Source organism: Gossypium raimondii, chromosome 3 (genome assembly GCF_025698545.1).
Source record: "Gossypium raimondii isolate GPD5lz chromosome 3, ASM2569854v1, whole genome shotgun sequence".
Classification (NCBI taxonomy): Eukaryota; Viridiplantae; Streptophyta; class Magnoliopsida; order Malvales; family Malvaceae; genus Gossypium; species Gossypium raimondii.
In genome coordinates this window covers 5,715,498-5,736,816 of record NC_068567.1, presented here as the reverse complement: position 1 = coordinate 5,736,816, position 21,319 = coordinate 5,715,498, and the positions used below count along the sequence as shown (strand labels likewise).

The 21,319-nt window shown below is 32.4% G+C and overlaps 3 protein-coding genes across 9 annotated transcripts; 1 reads left to right on the top strand and 2 right to left on the bottom strand.

Moving 5' to 3' along the window:
* Window positions 1-2,610: 2,610 nt before the first annotated feature.
* Window positions 2,611-7,741, top strand: LOC105796799 (nucleoside hydrolase 3). The gene is made up of 12 exons (XM_012626605.2): window positions 2,611-2,928; window positions 3,071-3,250; window positions 3,362-3,472; window positions 3,546-3,881; window positions 3,971-4,147; window positions 4,225-4,509; window positions 5,384-5,506; window positions 5,620-5,817; window positions 5,942-6,195; window positions 6,300-6,501; window positions 6,982-7,284; window positions 7,372-7,741. The coding sequence occupies exons 1-12, from the start codon at window positions 2,746-2,748 to the stop codon at window positions 7,666-7,668; spliced, it is 2,649 nt and encodes an 882-aa protein (XP_012482059.1). The 5' UTR covers window positions 2,611-2,745; the 3' UTR covers window positions 7,669-7,741.
* LOC105796800 (uncharacterized protein At4g15545) lies at window positions 7,656-11,153 on the bottom strand. 2 transcript variants are annotated; one of them, XM_012626612.2, is made up of 9 exons: window positions 10,804-11,153; window positions 10,649-10,717; window positions 9,679-9,735; window positions 9,538-9,577; window positions 9,258-9,350; window positions 8,705-8,920; window positions 8,352-8,394; window positions 8,094-8,172; window positions 7,656-8,010 (listed from the first exon to the last, which is right to left on the bottom strand). In XM_012626612.2, exons 1-9 carry the CDS (start codon window positions 11,086-11,088, stop codon window positions 7,999-8,001), a joined length of 894 nt encoding a protein of 297 aa, XP_012482066.1. In that variant the 5' UTR covers window positions 11,089-11,153; the 3' UTR covers window positions 7,656-7,998. The 2 variants fall into 2 exon arrangements, with proteins under 2 accessions (XP_012482066.1, XP_012482064.1); XM_012626610.2 differs by having other exon boundaries at window positions 7,656-7,989; window positions 10,804-11,152.
* A 2,595-nt stretch (window positions 11,154-13,748) lies between these two features.
* Window positions 13,749-19,605, bottom strand: LOC105796798 (putative E3 ubiquitin-protein ligase RF298). Of its 6 annotated transcripts, none has more exons than XR_008194227.1 (8): window positions 19,451-19,605; window positions 19,158-19,203; window positions 16,793-18,941; window positions 15,743-16,254; window positions 14,825-15,646; window positions 14,589-14,701; window positions 14,408-14,521; window positions 13,749-13,990 (listed from the first exon to the last, which is right to left on the bottom strand). XR_008194227.1 is itself a non-coding variant. In XM_012626600.2 (4 exons), the coding sequence occupies exons 3-4, from the start codon at window positions 18,932-18,934 to the stop codon at window positions 15,727-15,729; spliced, it is 2,670 nt and encodes an 889-aa protein (XP_012482054.1). In that variant the 5' UTR covers window positions 18,935-18,941; window positions 19,158-19,203; window positions 19,451-19,604; the 3' UTR covers window positions 15,639-15,726. The 6 variants fall into 6 exon arrangements, 1 of the variants encoding a protein (XP_012482054.1); XR_008194226.1 differs by having other exon boundaries at window positions 14,408-14,490; XR_008194229.1 differs by having other exon boundaries at window positions 14,408-14,490; window positions 14,825-14,926.
* Between the last annotated feature and the right edge of the window lie 1,714 nt (window positions 19,606-21,319).

Genomic DNA, 21,319 nt, shown 5'->3' with positions numbered 1-21,319 from the left:
ATGAAAAAAATGGTATGTTTTGTAATTATTCTTTTGATAATTATTATTAAAAAAAACCCCTAAATTCAAGTTTAATCCATTATTCCAACCGTCAAAACTGGAAAAAATTAGCTTAGACATTCGCTGAAAATAGAAGCCCGTGTGTTGACTTTATAGTCAGGGTGTTCACTATTTCAGGTGTGTCCTAAGTTTGAATTGTGCTAATCGTGTTGCAATTAAAACTCCTCTTATAATTCACCAAAAAATAGATCAATTTTAAAAAAATAATTAAAATTACATTTAAAATTTGATTTTTATTTACTATATAAAAAAAGTTTAGACAAATAAAAGTGTGTCTACCCACTTGCGAGTAGGGGTGTTCAAATCGAATTACTTGAAATGTAAAAATTTTTAATCATTAACTGAATCAATTTTTTAAATACATTAACCGAATTGAAATATTTTAAATTAATCAAATCTATATGTTTTTGTCTTTTGGTTAAAATAAGTATGAAACATATAAAAATGAATGTTCATTTTTTAATGATTCAAAAATATTATTTAATTCGATTAATATTAAAATAATAGTTTAAAAATACATTGCTAATATAAAAATATATTATATGTAATATATATTATTTATTTCAGTTAATTCAATTAATTACTCTATTTCAATTGAATTAATCGATAGTCAAAATTTTTAAAATTTATTAGTAGACCTTCAACTGAACTAAATTCAACCGCTTAAATCGATTAATTTAATTTTAACCCAACATCCTTCTAACGAATCTTAAAAGAAAGGGAAAAAAATCAAATCTCGGTCTTTTTTCCTATAAAAATAAATAAATAATAAAAGATTCTTTTTCAAAACATGAAAAAAGATTTCGAGTTGTCAAATCAAACAAAATGAAATGTACACGTGGACCAATAAAATTCTCTTGTCTCATTAAAGTCAACGAATAGTTCAAAAGCAGATTTTTAACCCAAATCGGCTATTTTTTTTACTTGTCCTTTTCTATCTTTCTTTGTCGATTTAACGCACATGTCTTTTGTTTTCTTTTACTATTTTTATTTGATTGAAAATAATCATTTAAATATCATAAGGATATTTATTATTTTATTAATTTTATAAAATGTAAATTCAAGATTTTAATCTCATAAATATTAAATTTCAGGGTTTCAATTTAAAATATCATGAGATTCAATATAAACTTAATTTAATTTTAAATTGGGTTTATTTAATTATGTATTATTTATATAAATCATTAATATTATATTTAAATATTTGTTTATGACAAGAAGTGAGAATTTCCATGATGCCATCCATGTCTAAAAAAGTGCTTGATTTTGTGATAGCTAATTAGACGACACAATCGATCAAAGTGAAAATATATGATTTTACTTTTATAATTATAATAATTAATCTAAAGTTTACACTTTGTAAATTCTTGGTCTTGTTTTTTGGTGTTAAATAAGATTCCATTATAAAGCATCTATTTTGTTTTATTAGAATTATATTAGATTTTGACTCGTCGGTAAATATGTCGGTTAATTTTTTTAAAAATAAAAAATTAAATGTCTAAATTTAGGCAAAGTTAAAAGGGTAAATTACAAAAATAGTTATTTTTGTTTGCCCCAGATTACATTTTAATCACTTATGTTTGAAATGTTACGTTTTAATCACTTACGTTATTGTTTTGTTACGAAGTGGTCACTCTACCGTTAAACTTTGTTACCTCCTTAATGGCAGTCCTACTTGGCAGTCCAAATGGGTTTTGAATGCCAACTTGGATGTCGTATATGGCAGTCCAAATTAAATTTATTTAATTAAAAACCTATTTTTATCCCAGCAATTAGATATCGAAGTTGGCATTTAAAACCCATTTGGACTACCACTAGGGAGGTAACGGAGTTTAACGATACAGTGATCACTTCGTAACAAAACGATAATATAAGTGACTAAAATATAACATTTTAAACATAAATAACTAATATGTAATCCGAGGCAAACAAAAGTGATTCTTTTTATAATTTGCCCAAATTAAAATGTATAAAATTAAAGTCGGATTCAACTCATGAATTCATAACTTTTCAAAATAGTCCAAAATCAAAGGCAAAAGTATAAGCACCCATTAATAGAACCCTAATCTTTTAATTTTTTTTCAAATGGATTTATATTCCAAAAAATTATATGAAAATTGAGATTTAAATTTTTTAAGATAATAATGAGTCAAGATGATAGATAAAATTGAGATTGAGTAACTCAAAATCTAATTTCATTTTCAAAGAAAATCTCACTATGAAATAAATTTCATCTTATTTCATCGTAACTTCAAAACTTTTAATAAAAATCATCTGCTTAATCTTAAAAATTGTTTTTTTAAATATGGGTTGAGTTGGAATTATTTTTGTCAAATTCTTCATTTATTTTTCTTACCTATCACCAAGATGTACATTAATTTTTCCTAAGCTATTTCTATTAGTAGTCAATGATAGTAACCATAGGTGACATATGATCAACGTCAACATTATGAAAACTTGATAATGTATGAAATCCATATGTTTTATTTATTTATTTATTTATTTTTTGCTTTCTCTTACATAAAAGTTGCAAGAATCTAATCCAGTACTGTTAGAGAAGATATAACTTCATCTCCTTTGTCTGAAATTGAGTTTATGCTAACATGCTTTGATAGCTCAGTCTTATTGATCTTTTCTTAGTTGTTCTAAGGTTGATGTAACAGTTTCTTCTCTGAGAAATTAAGAATGTTTTGGCTGAGAAAATTTTGGATAATTATTTTAGTTTTGGTCGTTGATGTTTTTGGAGCAAGGGTCCACGCTGTTCCTGCCAAACCTCGTCGGATTCTGTTAGATACCGATGTTGATACCGATGATTTCTTCGCTCTTTTGTACCTCTTGAAGCTCAACCGATCGGAATTCGAATTGGAGGTTAAACTCTTTTCCTGCATCTTTTGTTTTGTTCGACGTAAAAACCCTCATGGTGAGGAGTACGGATTTAAATTGCGGTCATGGATGTGTAATATCGTGTTGGGGTTACTATTTAAATCCTGTAATTGCAATTGTGATGTAGGGGATCACTATAAACACGAATGCATGGACCAATGCTGGACATGCGGTGAATCAAATTTACGACATCCTTTACATGATGGGTCGCGACGACATAGCTGTTGGTGTCGGAGGAGAGGGTGGAATCCTTGAAGATGGCACCATATTACCGAACGTTGGTGGATATCTTCCGATTATCGAACAGGTAGGTTTCGGATTCATATCATTTTTAATTGCGTCGTGTTTATCTCGATCGTGAATGCAACGATGCCGAAATTTCAGGCTTGGAATCTTTGTTTGTAATTTACTTAATCAGGGGATGACAACAGCTGGAGGTTGTAGGTATAGGCAAGCAATTCCGGTAGGCCTCAGAGGACGATTGGATTTCGACACTAACTACGGCATCCGAAAATCATTTCTTCCGCAGGTACAGAAATTCCGACTCTCTATTTTTTTTTCTCGAATCCATCGTGTCCGACATTCTACATCAATGGAATCAGGGCAGCAGGAAATATTCTCCTCTTAAACAACCTACTGCTCAGCAAGTAATGATCGAGAAAACATCAGCCGGTCCGATAACCGTTTTCGTAACCGGAGCTCACACGAATTTCGCTGTTTTTCTCATGAAGAACCCGCATCTAAAGCGAAACATCGAGCACATAAATGTCATGGGTGGTGGAGTAAGGTCCAATAACCCAACAGGTTGTTGCCCCAAACATGGTACCCCACATTGCCACCCTCGCCAATGTGGTGACCCTGGAAACCTGTTCACGGATTACAACACTAATCCTTATGCCGAATTCAATATCTTCGGAGACCCTTTCGCAGCATATCAGGTACACGTTTATATCCCGAACAGTCTCGAGTTTTTTATATTCTAGTTAAGCCTCTTCACCCAAACCCGAATTCCAATTGCTATTTGCAGGTGTTTCATTCAGGTATACCGGTTACTCTTGTTTCTTTAGATGCAACAAACACCATCCCTATAACCGAGGAGTTTTTCAAGGCATTTGAGCAGAGCCAATGGACATACGAAGCACAATATTGCTTTAAATCCTTGAAAATGGCTCGGGATACTTGGTTTGATGACCGATTTTATACGGTAAAATCACCGATACAACTCGATAAAAAGTGACATTTTTTTCTTATTTGAGGGCTCATGTTTATTGTAATGTGCAGAGCTATTTCATGTGGGATTCGTTCACATCAGGTGTTGCAGTGTCGATCATGCGTAATTATGGGAAGAACAATGGGGAAAATGAATTTGCTGAAATGGAATACATGAATATAAGTGTGGTTACTTCGAATGAACCTTATGGAATATGTGATGGTTCAAATCCGTTGTTTGATGGGCGTCATTTTCCAAAGTTTAAATTGAATAAAAGTGGGTTGCATAGCGGCCATGTCCAGATGGGACTTCGTGATCCATTTTGCTTTGTAGAGAATGGGGAAGGGAAATGCAAGGTAAAATCGAAAAACCTACTGCATCGGATTCTTCATTTTCATTGAAATATTGATGTTTAACATGTATGCTATTATGCATGAATACATGCATATAACCGTAATCTTCAAAATATATTTAAAAAAATTAAAAAAATATTAATTGTATCCGCATAGAACATATATTTGTATTTTATATTTATCGTCTTTATTTTTTAAAATATTTGTGCGTAATATCTTCAGCATATATCTAGACATGTGTATATGTATATAACCATGACTTTTTTAAAAAATTTGATTGTACTATATTTGACACTTATCTAGACCCTAAAGTTTAATTATCAATATTCGAATCAATTCGTGTTTTAAAGTTTCAAGTCATTTTAGTTTGAGTTAATATTGAGTTTGAGTTAAGTTTGGATTAATTTTAATTCTGTTCAGTTTTATGTTTGGGTCATTTGGGATTAAGTCATTTAGCTTTAAGGCTCGAGTTATTTAAATCGAGTCATTTTAAGATATTTATTTAGGTCATTTCAAGTTCAATTCGTTTGAGTTGTACAAGTTCGGATCACTAATTCACAAATCTACTCCAAATACAAACTGCATATATTCGTATTAGATGCATACTGCATATAAAATCACACCCGTATATCAATAGCAGTGGTTAAGCTAGAAGGGTGACAATGGCGTTACCCCAAAAGTAATAGAATTGCTTTAGACTCCTTTTAAAATTCGTAAAAATACAAATTAGTACAACGATAAAAATTCATTTTGACCCAAACATTTGTAATTTACTTCTAACTCCTCTATGAAATATTTTCAGCTTTGCGGCTGCCCGATAATACATACATACCTACATGCTTACCTATCTTTTTCCTTTTTGTTAATAATCAAGTAGGATGGTTACACAGAGGAGGGAACCGGTCCAGATTCAGTTCGTGTACTTGTTGCAACAAAGGCAAAACCTAATCATGATCTTACCAGCAAACTCAACAGAGAATTTTTCACAAATTTTTTGGATGTAAGCTCTTATATAAATTTCCCATAAAATTGAAAAATTATTATTATTCTCGAATTTTGTCTGAAATTTGCTGTTGATATGTCATTTTTAAACATGCTGGAAATGAAATACAGGTTTTAAATCGACCTGAAAATACAGCAAGGTTCAATCTCACAACAGAATTCCCTCATTTCAGACAAGCTTTTTACGAACCAGATTTTAAAAACAAAACTCTAGGGAAACCTGTCGTTTTCGACATGGATATGAGTGCCGGAGATTTTATGGCTTTGTTTTATCTCCTCAAAGTTCCTGTGGAACTACTCAACCTTAAGGTAACCTTGTTAATGTTATCAATATATATATATATATATCATGTCTAACTCGTCCATATCTAAAATTTAGATTCGAATCTGAGTACCATAGATATGACGAGCGAATGCATTTCTCTTTATGCAGGCAATATTAGTGAGTCCAACAGGTTGGGCCAACGCAGCAGCAATCGATATCGTTTATGATTTGCTGCACATGATGGGACGTGATGACATTCCAGTTGGTCTTGGAGATGTATTCGCTATGAGCCAATCTGACCAAATTTTCCATCTTGTTGGTGACTGTAAATATGCCAAGGCTATCCCACATGGGAGTGGAGGATTTCTGGATTCCGATACCCTTTACGGGTTAGCTCGGGACTTACCACGAAGCCCGAGAAGGTATCGGTTTTGAAAGCCGAGATAATTGATTGATCGGTTTGGTCGGTTAAATCGGTTGAAAACTGAGCTTAGAACTGAATTACATCATTGATTTTCTATTGCAGGTATACAGCAGAAAACTCTGTAAAATTTGGAGCTCCAAGGGATACAGATCAGCCTGAACTAAGACAACCTTTGGCACTGGAAATTTGGACTTCAATATTGAAAACTATGGATCTTGGATCAAAAATTACTGTATTGACTAATGGACCTTTGACGAGTTTAGCAAAAATTATAACTAGAACAAATTCAACTTCATTCATTCAGGTACGTGTTACGGATACGTGATTATGTTTTTATATTTTTAAAGAGTCCTTAGGGAATCATATCATCCTAATCACATTTGAGTATGTGACAAATATCAGTAATAGGCTTAAAGAAAAATATGATATATTCGGATGTTTGTAAGTTATATCAATGGCTTTGGCCTAAAATATGGTAAAATTGTTATTTAGACCCTTTAAGTTTTCTGAAATTATAAACTAATAAATAGTAAAATTGTATTTTAACCCTTAAAATTTGTAATTCATTTTGACCCTAAATCAATTTTCTAGCTTCTCTCAGGATATGATATGGAAGAACTTATAAAAAATATTAGAAGACCCATACCTGATACATACTTGTATCTAGCACTCGCTCTCTAAGTTCGAGTAACAAAGGTTATTGACAGTATTATTGGCCAATAAGATTGTTGTTTTAGGTAATGAAATCAGCTAGTGATTTTTTTTTTCTCAAATCAAATTGCAGAATGTGTATATTGTAGGAGGACATATCAGCAGAAGTAGCCTTGATGAAGGAAATGTCTTCACTATTCCTTCCAATAAATATGCTGAATTAAACCTGTTCCTTGACCCGATCGCAGCAAAAACAGTCTTCAAATCAGGCTTAAATATTACGCTTATTCCGCTCGGCACTCAGCGCAAAGTCAGTCGGTTCATCGAGACCATAAAGCGGCTGCAGTTGACAAGAACTCCTGAAGCACGGTTTGTGAAGAGTCTGTTGTCCAGGCTATACACTTTGAAGCAAGCTCATCACAGATACCGTCATACGGTAAAGTTATTATTCTAATTACGAACGTAACAAATGCTATTGCAATCAATAAATAACAGTTTCTAATCCCGGGTTTATCTAAAGCAGGATATATTCTTTGGTGAAATCCTTGGAGCTATATTAATGGCTGGAGATCAACGCAAACTGAAACCCACCATGCAAGAAATGCCCATCAAAGTCATTGCTGAAGGTATTGAAGCCATTGATGGGCAGATTTTGATTGATGAAAAACATGGGAAATTAGTACAAATATTAAAAAATATTGATCCCATGGCATATTATGACCAATTTGCTGATAGATTGGGTGATGAAAAGCGATCAGCTGTATTAGGAAGCTATGATGAACAGAGAAAAATGTGGAATACACCACCTAATCGAACTTAACAAATTCTCATTAATATTTCAGATAACATGAAACAAAGAAGTTAAAGACTAAATTTCTGTCTTGTTCCTTTGAGATGCACTTTTCTATGTTTTTTCTCACCAACCAAACAGTGGTTATATATATTAAATAACGGCTTTAGTAGGCAAATTTACACCAAATAATGTCAAATAAATCACTAAGTGGAACAGATTCTTATAAACCTAGGGTAGTGTTTAGCTTCGGTTGATTCAATGGAGGTTGCGATTAATCAGACCCTCGAATATTGCATAAAGATCTCTGTTATCAGGGCCAAAAATCTCGTTTGCCTTCCTCAAAGTCTCCTGGATAATTCACATAAACAACTGAGGTGAAAATGCTGCCACAAGAAACAAATGAAACAAAGAAGTTAATAAAAAAGAGGATTTTCAGACAAGGAGTTGCATACTTCTTTTGTTTGCTTGTGGGAATTCAAGTCTTTAACATTTGCGAGGAATGCACCGAACTGCTCATAAGACAACCGGCTCCTAATGAAACAGAGATGCAAGGGGGTGAGATAGGCAATTTTGCAATTACATTTGCTCGGTTTGTCTTGTAAAACAGGCTATATTTGTGCTATATCAGAAGATAACTTCTTGTGCATATTTAAGCGTCCACAACAATTTATTCTCTCGATTTTATGCTTTCGTGTTACAAATGTATTTACCTGGCTTGGCGGAAGAATTCTTTTCCATCAACCCGAGTCCGTCCTGAAACATATCCGGAAATAAGTCATGTTAAATATTAAACACAGTAGCTTCCTCACAATTAGTTACGCTATTTCAAGACACTTTCATCAAAAGTGGATTCAGTATTATGGAAAAAAAATTTATCCAAGTTGCAACATTATATGATCATCAAACTTCAATGATGCCATTCTCTTTGAGTAAATGTCCCTATCAACTATCGAGATGGTTCAACATTATTCTATGTCGGCTGTTTATGTAGTATTGCAATCCAGCACTACAAGCAATTAGATTCTAAAATAAGGTCTTGTTCTAGAACAGATTTGAAGCTAACCAATCTGTGATCCGGAATCAGAGCTTGACATTGATGGCCTATCATCAAACATGCCTCTTGAGGTAGAAAATGAAACCGAATGTTTCCTAGGGGACACTGGCATTGATGTTCTTGTTGGAGATGCAGAACCCGAAACACTTGGCGGGGAACCTGGAGGAGTTAGCCGAGGGGTGCTTGTTTGTGATGCTAGCAACTGAGGTATGCCGGGACATGAGGCTGCCATTATAATGGTTCTTAGTAAGAAAAAAAGACAACATATAGAGTAAGAAAAGGTGGAAAGAACAGATTTTCGTGCACACAGTTGCAAACATTTGTAATTTTTTGTGATCCAACATATGCTTGTGCAAGCATCCACAAATGCAGAAGATTTTTATAGCCATGTTACTTGGACTCAGGTATGCGTACGACACGGAACATTCAGTTTTTCAGGTGTCGGCAATGGGTACTTTAGGCAAAATGAATAGTCAAAGCAATATGGTTTAATCATGGAAATAATCATGTTTATGAATCAAATCTACAGCCCAGCCAAAACCAACAGAGTGCAAAGCATTACCATCTGCCTCATGATCCTCCGCAAAAGAATTTCCCGTACTGGAATACTGGCTGCAGATAAAAGAAGATCCTGACGGAAAGGTTACATCATCATCTGAAGAAGTTGAAACAAAGCAAGGGTTATATCATAAGGGGAAAGGATGTTTAAGCTCTAATCAACAAATTATGCATCTGACAAAGAACCCTATGGAAAGGCACCCCGTAATAAGGCATAGCACGAAAAATTGCGCAAGTAAGACCAACAAGCTCAACTCAGTGAATACTAAAGTTGAAAAGAATACCCGATGGTGTTGGCTTCGCAACGATACGAGGACCCCCTGCCTGTAGCAAAAACAAGACTTAATCAAGAGTTAAACTTCTCAGCGTTATCCTAGAAAGGAATGCTCGAGATAAACAATAAAGCAATCCGGAAGACAACTTACTGAACTTTCCTCATCCTCTTGAAGTGACTGCATAAGCGTCTTTCTAAAGACCTCCAACTGCACAGCCACGGAAAAGTAAAATCTCAGACTTCATTATCTAATAAAACCCTCCTACACTAGCCGTTTTTGTAACATCATTTAACTCGAACCACATCAGTCCTTGCCGGTTTCGTATGCAGAGATGAAGGGCACACTCAAATTTCCAAAATTCTCATAATTTTTGCACCACAAACACAAAATCCACAAAATGAAAAACATTCCAAATCAATCATGATATGATTATCCCTTCCCATGTGAGCCATGGAACAACAAATCGGTTAGAAAATTTTAATAGGGCACTCTTGAATTTTCCATGAACATCAAAATTTCTTCACCATTTTAAGTTTCAACCATCATATCATTCAAACTCTTCATTTTTCTTGAAATATCTATATGCAACTCATATTCAGACGTGAGTATGAGATATGATCCCCAAATACATTGAATACAACCGAGCTGGACACATTCTCATATCTGACACTCACACCGGAATCCGACTAATATAACATATTATACATACAGCCAAGGGTGTACTTTCCTCTACTTCCTTTTCCTCTATTTTTATTCTAAGTTACAGATGGAAATTACAACATTTCCTAATTAATAATCAAGTCCTATTAACAATAACTAAAACTTAACTATTGAAAACAAATACTTAACTTATTATTATACCACGATACATTAAGGACACCTATTACTGTTTTCGACTACCCAAACTGACCAACCCCATTTCAGGATGTATTCAAGTCATATCTTAACCTGGATCTAAATTAGACTCAATACTTTTCTTATAAATACCCTATTAGCCTTCAATGTGCTAAAACACCTTACTATTTTGTATAACTTTAATTGCTATAACATAACGAAGCTAAAAAATTTAGCAGCTTTAGTCAAATAATCAACCAAAAGTCAAAACCCCATTAACATTTACCTTGGAAACATCTCTCTGAAGCTTCTTTAGAGTACTAGTAAGCGAAGCATTATCTTTCAACAAACTCCCCTACCAACAAAAAAAAAAAGCTCAATTATTCATTTCATTTTTCCAAAAAAAAAAAGAAACTAATTGAAACCAAAGTCAACCCAAACCTTCTCCTCATCGGCCTTAGCGAGTTTATCCGAAGTTTGAGACAAAGAAGCACCGAGGGCTTCGATCTGAGCATAAAGATCGGCAATTTGTTGATCTTTCTCGGCTAGTTTGGATTGAAGGGAAGAAGTTTCGGCTTCAAGTAAAGAGATACGAGCTGAGAGTGCAATGGAAGTGAGCTTACGGGCAACATCGAGTTGTTGGAAAGGATCAGAGGGTAATACTCGCAAGATTTCATCGGGAAGATCAAAGGTCGAAGTTGAACCATCCGATTCTTCAGCCAACATTGGTCTCTCTCACTCCTATCTTTCTTAATTTATCCTATTATTTTACTTTTTTTTTGTATTTTAATGAGTGGTTTTTGTTTTTATATTGCATGATTTTTATTTTTATTTTAATTTTCAATTATTAATTATTTTGATTTGGATGAAACAAAAAATATGTGGTTTTATTATGTTCCTTGACGGATAGGCAAAAGACAAAAAGTTTATTTCTATGTTTGCTTTTCCATTTTATTGCAGTGCCTGTTTTTCTTGGGAGTTGAACCCCGCTTAAATTAGGGTTTAATTTTCATTTTGGTCCCCAAATTATATATTTTATCACTTTGGTACTTAAACTATCATTTTGGTTTAGTTCATTTTTTGTAACAGCGTTAAAGAAACCAATATACATATGGTGCCAATCAGAATGTGCCACGCGGCACTCAATTTCTAGAATTTATATTTTCTAAGTTAAACATTTTCTATTTTTAATTTTTAAAATTTAGAATTATTGAAAAAAAATGTAAACCATCTAGTTGGTCACTCAATTTTTAGGGTGTTTTTATTTTGGTAACCCAAAATGAAATTCTTGTAATTTGGTCACCTAACTTTTAGGGCGCTATCATTTAAGTCACTCAAGTATTAAATCTCTAACAATGGTTAAACAGTACATACCACATCATGTTTATACTTTTATTTTGGTCGCCAAAAATATATATATTTTTAAGTATTGATTGGGGTTAAAAAAATGAAGGATTAAAGCGAAAAGGCAGTATAAACTAAAATAATACACAAAAATTATCAAATTGTACTTTTCTATCCCATTGCTGAAAATTCTAAATTTGGCTTTTGAAATATGTATATATTTTTAAATATTAAGATTCAAAATTATAGTAGCAAATCGGTTAACATTATCAATGGATTAAAAAATTCAACAATTTATTTAATTTATTTTATGTTTCAAATTATTTTCAAAATTTATTTTCAAAAATTATCAATGAAAATTATTCTATTTAATAGTTGTCTCTGAAACCCAAATTTTTTTGATTATATAATATTAAATCTTCCATGCTAAGCTAAAAGTAAAGAAATATCCTTCAATTAATTAAATTAATTAATTATATCTTCCATTCTAAACAAAACTCATAATTTTTTCATTGCTTCTTTACCCAAATGAAGAACAAATCATTAATTTAATTAATTGTAAGTATTTTTCTTTATTTTAGCCTAGTATGGAAGATTCGAGATTATATAATTAAAATAAATTTAAGTTTCATAGACAATTATTAAATATGAGTTATTTGAGTTGATTTTATTAAGGATAATCTATAAATATAAAATAAAATTTTAAAATTTAAAATTTTAATATTATAGTAAAAATCTATTGACATTATCAATGGATAAAAAATTCAACAATTTATTCATTTATTTTGATGTTTTTAAATTTAAATTTTCAATATTAAAAAAAGAAATTTAGAATTTCGACAATAGGATAAACAAGTACAATCTAACAATATTTTATATATTTTTTAGTTTCTATCATTTTTCACTTTAATCATTATGTTTTTACCCCAATTAATACTTAAAAAATAGCTTTTGGGTGACCAAAATGAAAGCAACCTAAAATTTGGGTGACCAAAATAAAAATGTAAATATGATGTGGCATGTATAGTTAATCGTCGTTAGAGATTTAACGCTTTAGGTGACTAAAATGAAAGCATACTAAAAATTGAGGGACTAAATTGAAAAGATTTCGTTTTGGTCAACCAAAATGAAAGTGTCCTCACTTTTAAATGATGAACTAAGTAGTTTACCAAATAAAATAAAATTTATTACAAAGGTTTCTATAATATATGCTTAAAATTTTAAGCTTTTCTAAAATTTAAAACATTTTTTTCATTTTTATAAACTTTGCAATCTTTTTATATTATTTTTACTTTTTAAAATTTATATTTATATATTTTATAATTTTAATTTTAAAATAACTTTTCTTTGAATTACTTATATATATTATATATAATATTTTTACTTTTTTAACCAATATAATATTAAATATAAAAAATGATTGACATAGTAGGTACTAATAGCTATAAAAGTTACTCAATTATGAAAATTATAAAATCAATGATTCAATTGTCTTTTTAATTACAAGCTAACTAACCGTAGCGACTTATAAAATAACATAATAACAAATTTAACCCTTAACATTTATAAATTATGTCAAATTTGTCTTGATTTTATAAAATAATAATCAACATTTACACATTGTTTTTTTTTTTGCAATTTTACTTTTCTTTGTGACATTTTATCTAAAAACTAAAAAATAAATTTATCAGCTAAATTTGATTGCAAATATCTGAAAAATAAATAAATAAAAACACCAAAAATCTAAGATAATAGTTTTCATCTTTTTCATTCTTTTAAAATTAACCTCAATGTCACAAAAAAAGTAAAACTGCAAAAGACTAAATTACACAACGGTAAATGTTGAGGTTATTTTTTAGAATAAAGATTAAATTGGCATAATTTATAAATGTTGAGGGTTAAAATTGTTATGTCAATTTTAAAAGCTAGCACTGCTAACCATATGGCAATCAGAAAAGACAAAATTAAATAGTTAAATGATCATTTGTAACTTTTCATAATCGGATGACTAAAATAAAAATTTACTAATAGTTGAGCAAGCATTTTGTAACTTGGTAACCAAAAAAGAAATTTTATTTTATATACATGCACTTGACAACAAATACCAGAACAACTCTATAATAAGAGTAAAGTAGGAGGCAAGGAGAATCCTCAATATACAACTGGTGCAACAGGGAGTTACGAATAGACTAAGATGGTATCTTGAGAGCCCTTGTGAGTACACGGTACAAAGTGGGTATAAGATCCGACTCAAGGGATTTCCCAGGACTGAGGAGGATAGTTACTGTTTCATCGATCAAGAAACCAGGAGTATGTAAAAACAATTATGGCAGATACAATCATCGGAAAGAATGAAAATTACAGTATGGAAATTTGTAAATAATTTTATGCCTACGAATTCTAATTTGTATCAAAGAAGAATACGGACGGATGCAGTTTGCCTCAGGTGTGGTGAGGACTCTGAAACTAATATACATGCAAGTCGTGATTGTCTACTTGCCTTGCAAGTTTGGCAAGAACTTGGAATTAATTGGAGGGTGAATCAAACAAAGGACTGTATGGCTAATTGGGTTCGACAATTATTTTTTGGGAGCGGTAACCAGAAAAAATTAATAGTCATAATCGCAATCTGGGCAATTTGGCTTTCAAGAAATAAACTAGTGCATGAAGGAAAGCAGCAATCTAAGACTGAAACTGTTACCTTCATTTTGGGATACGTTCATGAGTTGGAATTGTTGACTGGAAAAAGAGTTGAACAAGCAGTGTGGCGGTCTCCCTCGAATCCTTTTGTCCGAGTAAATTTTGAAGCAATTTTCTACAAGGAGTTAGAAATAGCACTAATCTAATAATGAGAGTAGCTTGCCTATGAAATAGATATGTACCGAATGCGTTGATGGCGGAGACATTGGCTGGTACCTAGGCTTTTAGATTCGCAGGAGTTAGGATTTTGGGCAATGGTGGTTGAGGGAAATTCCTTGGTAGTTATAACGAAACTCTAAGCAACATGCATTGATCGATCAGAAATTAGTAACCACATATGGGAAGCGAAATAAATTGCGTTGGATTTCGAGAGATGTAAATTTTAGCATATTAAGAGAGGGGCAATCGGGTTGCTCACCTATTGGCCAAAGAGGGGTTTCGTCGAAAACATGACGTCTAGTGGGTGGAGGATGGCCTGACAGTGATTCAAAGACTGGTGGAGGAGAAGGGACAATCCACTCTTCAGGTCAATTGAGGTCCATCGATAAAGTGACAGTAGAGATAGAAAATTCGATTATAGCTAGTAGGGTCAAATTGCTTCAAATCAAAGCGGTTCAATGTCGATTTTGAGTATCTAAAGTAGTATATGGCATGTGGTATGAGAGGAAAGATAGTTATTGTTTATTGAGACAAGCGAAGTGACAATTATTTTTGTTATTTAAAAGCTTTTTTTAGTAATAAAAGCATCTGAGTTTACAGTAAAAAAAAAAGTAAAGATTTTGCAAATTCTGGTCACAACCATAAATTTTATTTAGGACTCCTATCATGTAAAAATGTCATAGTTGATATTTTATCTTGATTATTTTAAATATTTTATTTAATTAAATTTTATGAAAAATGCATTCAAAATTTATTTTATTTAAAGTTTTTATAATATATTTTTAAAATTTTTGTCTATAATAAAATTTAAAGAATAATTTATCAATGTTTAAAAATTTGACCACCAAAAATCAAACCGTGACAAGTTTAGTAGGACGGTAATAATTTTCTTTATTCACCTTTAATTTAAAAATATATATAATTTTGAATATAAAAAGATTTCTTAATATTATTATATTTTAAAATAGTATATTGAGTTATTAAGTATTTATATGATCACTTAAAATAAGAATGAACTTGAATTGAAGCAGTATCTTGCACTTTTAATGCAACTTGTCTCCGACTCTCAACTCTGAGAAAACTGCAACTCAAATGCATTATTCAGTGGAAAGAGTTCCCACAAACATTATTCAGAGCACTCAACTCACTTTAATATTAAAGTTAAGACCGAGCATACCGGACGGGAATACGGCGCTGGATGAGACTCCGACAGGAAGGACAGTCTTTCATCCCTTGTTTCTTGTGGAGCTCATTGCACGTAGTGCAAACAACCTGATGCGCGCAGGGGACAAAAACCACAGACATCTCCTCCGACAAACACATCACGCATTCACGTTCACGTTTCACACCTCCCTCCCCGGAGAAGTCCTGGAAATCTGTCACCACTTCTGAGATAAAAGGGGTTCGAGATTTCTTCTGAGTCATGCTAATATATTTTACATAGCTTCCATCAATGCCCCTCCGAAGTGCAGCTATTTTTGAGGAGTCCATCTTCAGTCTCAATCGAGAGATTTCTTGTTCAAGTTTCTGAATATCCTCTTTGTATTTTTGCAAACTGGTTTCGGCTTTGGACTTAATCATGTCATCTTTTAGTTTTGTTGAAGCCTCGATTTGTTCTCTTTCCTTCCTTACCAAACTAGCCTGAGTAACTACTTCTTCCTTTGCTTTCTGTTCCTGTTGCCATTTAACCTGTCATAGTTTTCCACTTTCAGTGAGAACAAAGTTGCCATAGCAAAAGCCATAATTACAGAGAAAAAAAAGCACCCATTTGGACTGCTTTTATCGAACTGGTAGCATACCTTAATACTGATACAAGAGTTATGGGTTGAAATCATACAACTGATATTGTTATACAAAAGCGTATACCAATAGTCTTTGATGAACTTAAATGATGTAAATGCCAAACCAACACGAAATACATGACACCCTGAGATGTCCATGCAAAAGATTTTATATCAACATTCCTGCCTCAAGTGGTTTGGAAACTTTTTTTAACCATTCAAAATACGTAAGATGCCAAAAAATATGAAATCTTATCAGGTAGATTCTCGGAAATCTGAGCCGTCTAATTAAGCAATGGATGCCTTCCTCACCAAGTCTCATTTTTACAGAACTTGTAGAAGTTACTAATAGAAGTTTATGAAGTATATCAAGGATTACTACCGTTTTCTATGAGAGACAAAACATAAAAAATGCTTGAAAATTATACATTCCTGAAGACACATACCTCAAACTGTTCTTGGATAACTTTAGCCAGCTGTAATTCATGTAGAAGTTGGGTGACCTTGCGCTTTTCGGTCATGAGCTCTTCTTGAAACAAGTTCTTTTGCTTGTCCCAAGACTGAACTTTCATCAGAGTTTTCTTCTCCCTCTTTGATACCTCCTGACAACTAGCTGCCGACTCTGCAGCACGTAATTTTGCAGCCTCCATTTCCTGCCGTAGTGCTGCATTTTCCACTTCAAACCTGCGGACAGTAGCATTAGCGCGTTCCACCTGCCCGCTAGCCTTGGACAAAGCAACATCCATCTCGACGAGCTTCTTCCTAGTGTTTTCTTCCAAACTCAACTTCTCTTTCTTAAGCAGTTCAACTTCCTCTTTCTCTTGCCTCAAAGTCTTAAGTTCAACTTTGTCTTTACTCAATCGACGAGCGGCCTGCATAACCTTTTGATTAGTCCACTCTGTCCAGTCTTGGAGCTGATTTTGCAGTTCCTGCACCCTCGGTACCAGCTTCAAAATCATCTCATCCTTCTTATCCTGAGGGACCCAATCCCCCAATGAATTACCAAATGGCATCCCAACATAGCTAGGATTAGCAACCTTGAAATGTGAAACAGGAGGCACTACAATTGAATTGCTTTTGGTAGGCAATGAAAGGGAAAGCTCAGTATCAGTAGTTGATAGTGTAGGTGGGTTATTCATAGGTAGTAATTCAGGTGGCATGTTTACCAGGGGAGAAATAGTCGCTATATCGGTCTTAGGCACTGCAGAAATATTACTATCATTATCTAAGCAAAATGATGTAGAAGAAGACGGACCCAAATTAGCCAGAAGATGACTCTCATTATCTTGAGAGACATCGGCTCCCATTGCCTTAATTTTCAAAGATGCGCCTTTTATATTAACAGTAGCAGAATTGGAGACAGATTTTAATTTCTTGTCCAAGATTAAACCTCCCAAACTGCTCATTTTAGCTCTCGATGACCCTTTAGATCCATATGTCTTGTAGTTTTTCTCCAGATGAAGTGACTTCTGCCGAAGAAATTCTCTCTTGGTAGAGTGAGTCTTTCTACTACCCACAAACTTCTCTTCCATTGTTGAAAATTGAGATGTTCCCCCCGCACTGAAAGTTTTATCTGCGCTATCAGCAGTGGAGTTTGTTCCCTCTTTCTCCGAGACTATACCACTTAGGACAACAGAATTCTTTGATTTTGTTGTGTTGCTGATTCCCGTAGATGGTACCTCAGGTGGAGAACTATGAGAACAAGGAAAGGATGGAACTGGTCTACACGGATTTGGAAGATTCAATTCAGAAGTTTTGGCTTCAGGCTTCAACTGGGGTTGGTTTGAAGAAAAAGAAATCCCATTAGAACCTCCATCACCAGCAAAACCACTCAAAGGATCACCATCCATAGCACAAGCATGCGACACATTCATATCACAAATCAATAAGCACCACATAGCATCCCCAGTGCTGAAGAAAGGCCGGACTTCTCGAAGAACACAAACCAGTTCCGTTAATATATACTTCTCCATCTGCTGGAGATCCTCGAAATAGTGGTCTCTTGAAGGATTATAATCTTGGCCACTTCTTAGATATGCTAAGGTATTATCCACTATATTTGAGACCGTGTCTTTACAACCATAACAAAGGCCTGATCTCAAGACTGCCTTAGTAACAATTTCTTCTGTGTAACCGTAAGCAACGATTTTCTTTATTGCACTCTTGAATATTGTATCCAAATTGCTTAAAACAAGTTCTTCTAGCTGAGATTCCGTGAGATCACTCCAATCAGCATCTTGGAATTCATCTGCCTCTAGTTCCTCTTTAGCCCGACTTGGCCCAACCTCTGAAGAACCTAACGTGCTAGACAATCTCAGGTCGAGTTTCAATCCACCGGAATGATCTTGGCTCACACTACACAAGTCGTATGCACTAGCTTGACCATGGACTGGGGTGATTTCGAACTTCTCAGCACAAAACTCATAACTCGGACATCCATTTTGAGGTGAAGTTATAATCTTATTTTGATCACCTAACGGCAGATCAGCACGGAATTTTCGCTTATTTCGGCTACCTTTTTCTTGAATTGACAGCAATGGAGATACATGATTACCACTGCTACTACCTTTAAGAACCATTGACGCCATTTTTAAGCTGCATTGGGAACAACAACAATATCAAATCATCAGCACTCAATGCAAAAAAACTAAACTATCCAATGACCCATTCACCAAACCCAATCAGAAACACAATTCAAAATCCAAAATTAAAATTCGAAACAATTACATAATAAGCTCATTCACTAGTAAACTAAAAATAGTGATAATTTCATATTAGATATTAGAAAGAAAAAGAAAAAGAAAATCGTACCTTATAATCTCAACTATCAAATTTGACAATAGCAATAATCAAAATTCTGCAACAAAAGAAAAAAATCAATTAAAAATAAAACAGTTCAGGTTCCAAAATTAATTAACATACCCAGCAAGTAAAACCGCAGAACTTGAATTCAATCTATCAGTATCCACAATAACAATCTAAATTTTAGAAAATAGATCAATGAAAAATTAAAAGATAATCATAATTTGAGTTACTGATGAGGTAACAAAGCATCGTTTTATTTGATTAATGATCATATTCCGATGATCGGAAAACATACCTACCCGATTCAAAGTTTATTCGATTGAGAAAAAATCACCAATCTCAAAGCATCGGTGAAAAGAACAAGAAAATATATACACATAAGCGACGATTTATTTTTTCTGAGGCTTTTTTTTTTTAATTTTATTTGATCATTTATTGTGCATTGAACGTTTTTTAGTCACTCTTTAGAAAAATATTTTTGGCTTCAGAAGAACATTTTATTTTATTTTTAATTAAATATATTGGCACGCTTTATGTGGTTAAAATATTTTTAGACGAAAGCTGTCTAAATTCTTACAAAAAATTATTTTTTTGTCACTATGGATTAAGGATGTCTGAAGAGCCATTATTGACTATTTCCGTTTTCTTGAAATTAATTAAGGTTGGTGAAAAATTAGGCATGTATTTATTAGTATTAATTAAATTATTTTTAAATTATTTTAAATATAAATATATATTAAATTAGTTGATTAATGGTTAACAATATTTGCTCACGCGGTGGAGCTCCACGTATACAAAATTTGTAACTACGTTAACGTATAATTTTAAATTACAATTTATGTATCTTTAAATCTTTTAAAAATTTTAAAATTAATAAAAAATTAAATAGATGTTTTATAATTAAAAATATTTAAAATCTTTAAAATTAAGAAATTTAAAAAAAATTCAAGATATATAAAAGGAAAAATTGGCAAAAAACTTTTTCCTTTAATTAAAGAACTTAACCTTTGATTGAGTGAAATAGATAATATCACAAAACTTGAGGGATATATTTGGGTAATTTAAATAAGAATTTTATATAATTTTTTAAATTTATTATTTAAAAAATAGAACAGTTTACTTTTGTTATTCTTATATTTTTAAGGACTATTTAAATTTAACTTCAAAAAGGACAGACCTAATATACAAATAAATTAAAAGTTGAAAAGCATTTAAATTGGTGCCGTCAGCACCCCTTTTATCAGCCAATCTAAAGGGTAATTGTTTCATCAGGTTCATGAACATTTTATATAATCACACTTTAGTTTGGTGTCACCAATTTATTAGGCTACATTCTAAAAGGACCCTCACATTTCACTGTTGTCCGATAAGTAAAACATTTAAAAATTTATTATTATTATTATAGAAAAACCTTTAAAAGTTAAGTTCTACAATTACATTGAATTTGGGGCAACTTTAATGGTAGAGTTTTTTTTTGATATAACACTTAAAATTACCCATAATATCTCTTAAACTCTTAAATAAGAGGATAAAATACATGTGAACACATTCAAACCCAAACCCTCCCGCATGTACAACAATGCCAATGCTAACCAAGCTAAAATTCAATCAACTTTAGTAGTAGAGATGTTCAAATTGTCGGTTTGGTTAATAATTGAACCAAACTACCACTAACTAAATTAACCTAAGTTTTAAAATCCTTAACCGTTAATTAAACCGAATTTAAAAAAAAATAATAGAGCAATATTTTAGGTCTTAATAAATAATAATAATTATATACTATACTTATACTTATATTAAGTCATTAGTGAGTTGGTGTTACGAGTTAACCAAAACCAACTCAATTAAAAATTATTAAAATAACCCTTTATGCATAAATTTATATTATTATGAAGATATTTTGTCCTTTTACATTTCATAAATCAATAAAACTCGATCATAAATGTAAGATTTAATCCTGTGACATAATATATTTCAAACATTTAACTTTACCATTTTAACTAAAGCATCATTTGTTTTTATACCAACCTTTATAAATATATTTGTTATATAATTTATTTCACCTCCACGGGGATGGTGCCATAATTATTGACCCAATAAGAACAATTTGCATTTGAGGCTGTCAAATTTAACATTTTCTACAATTTGGAATGAAAATGAAAAGGAAA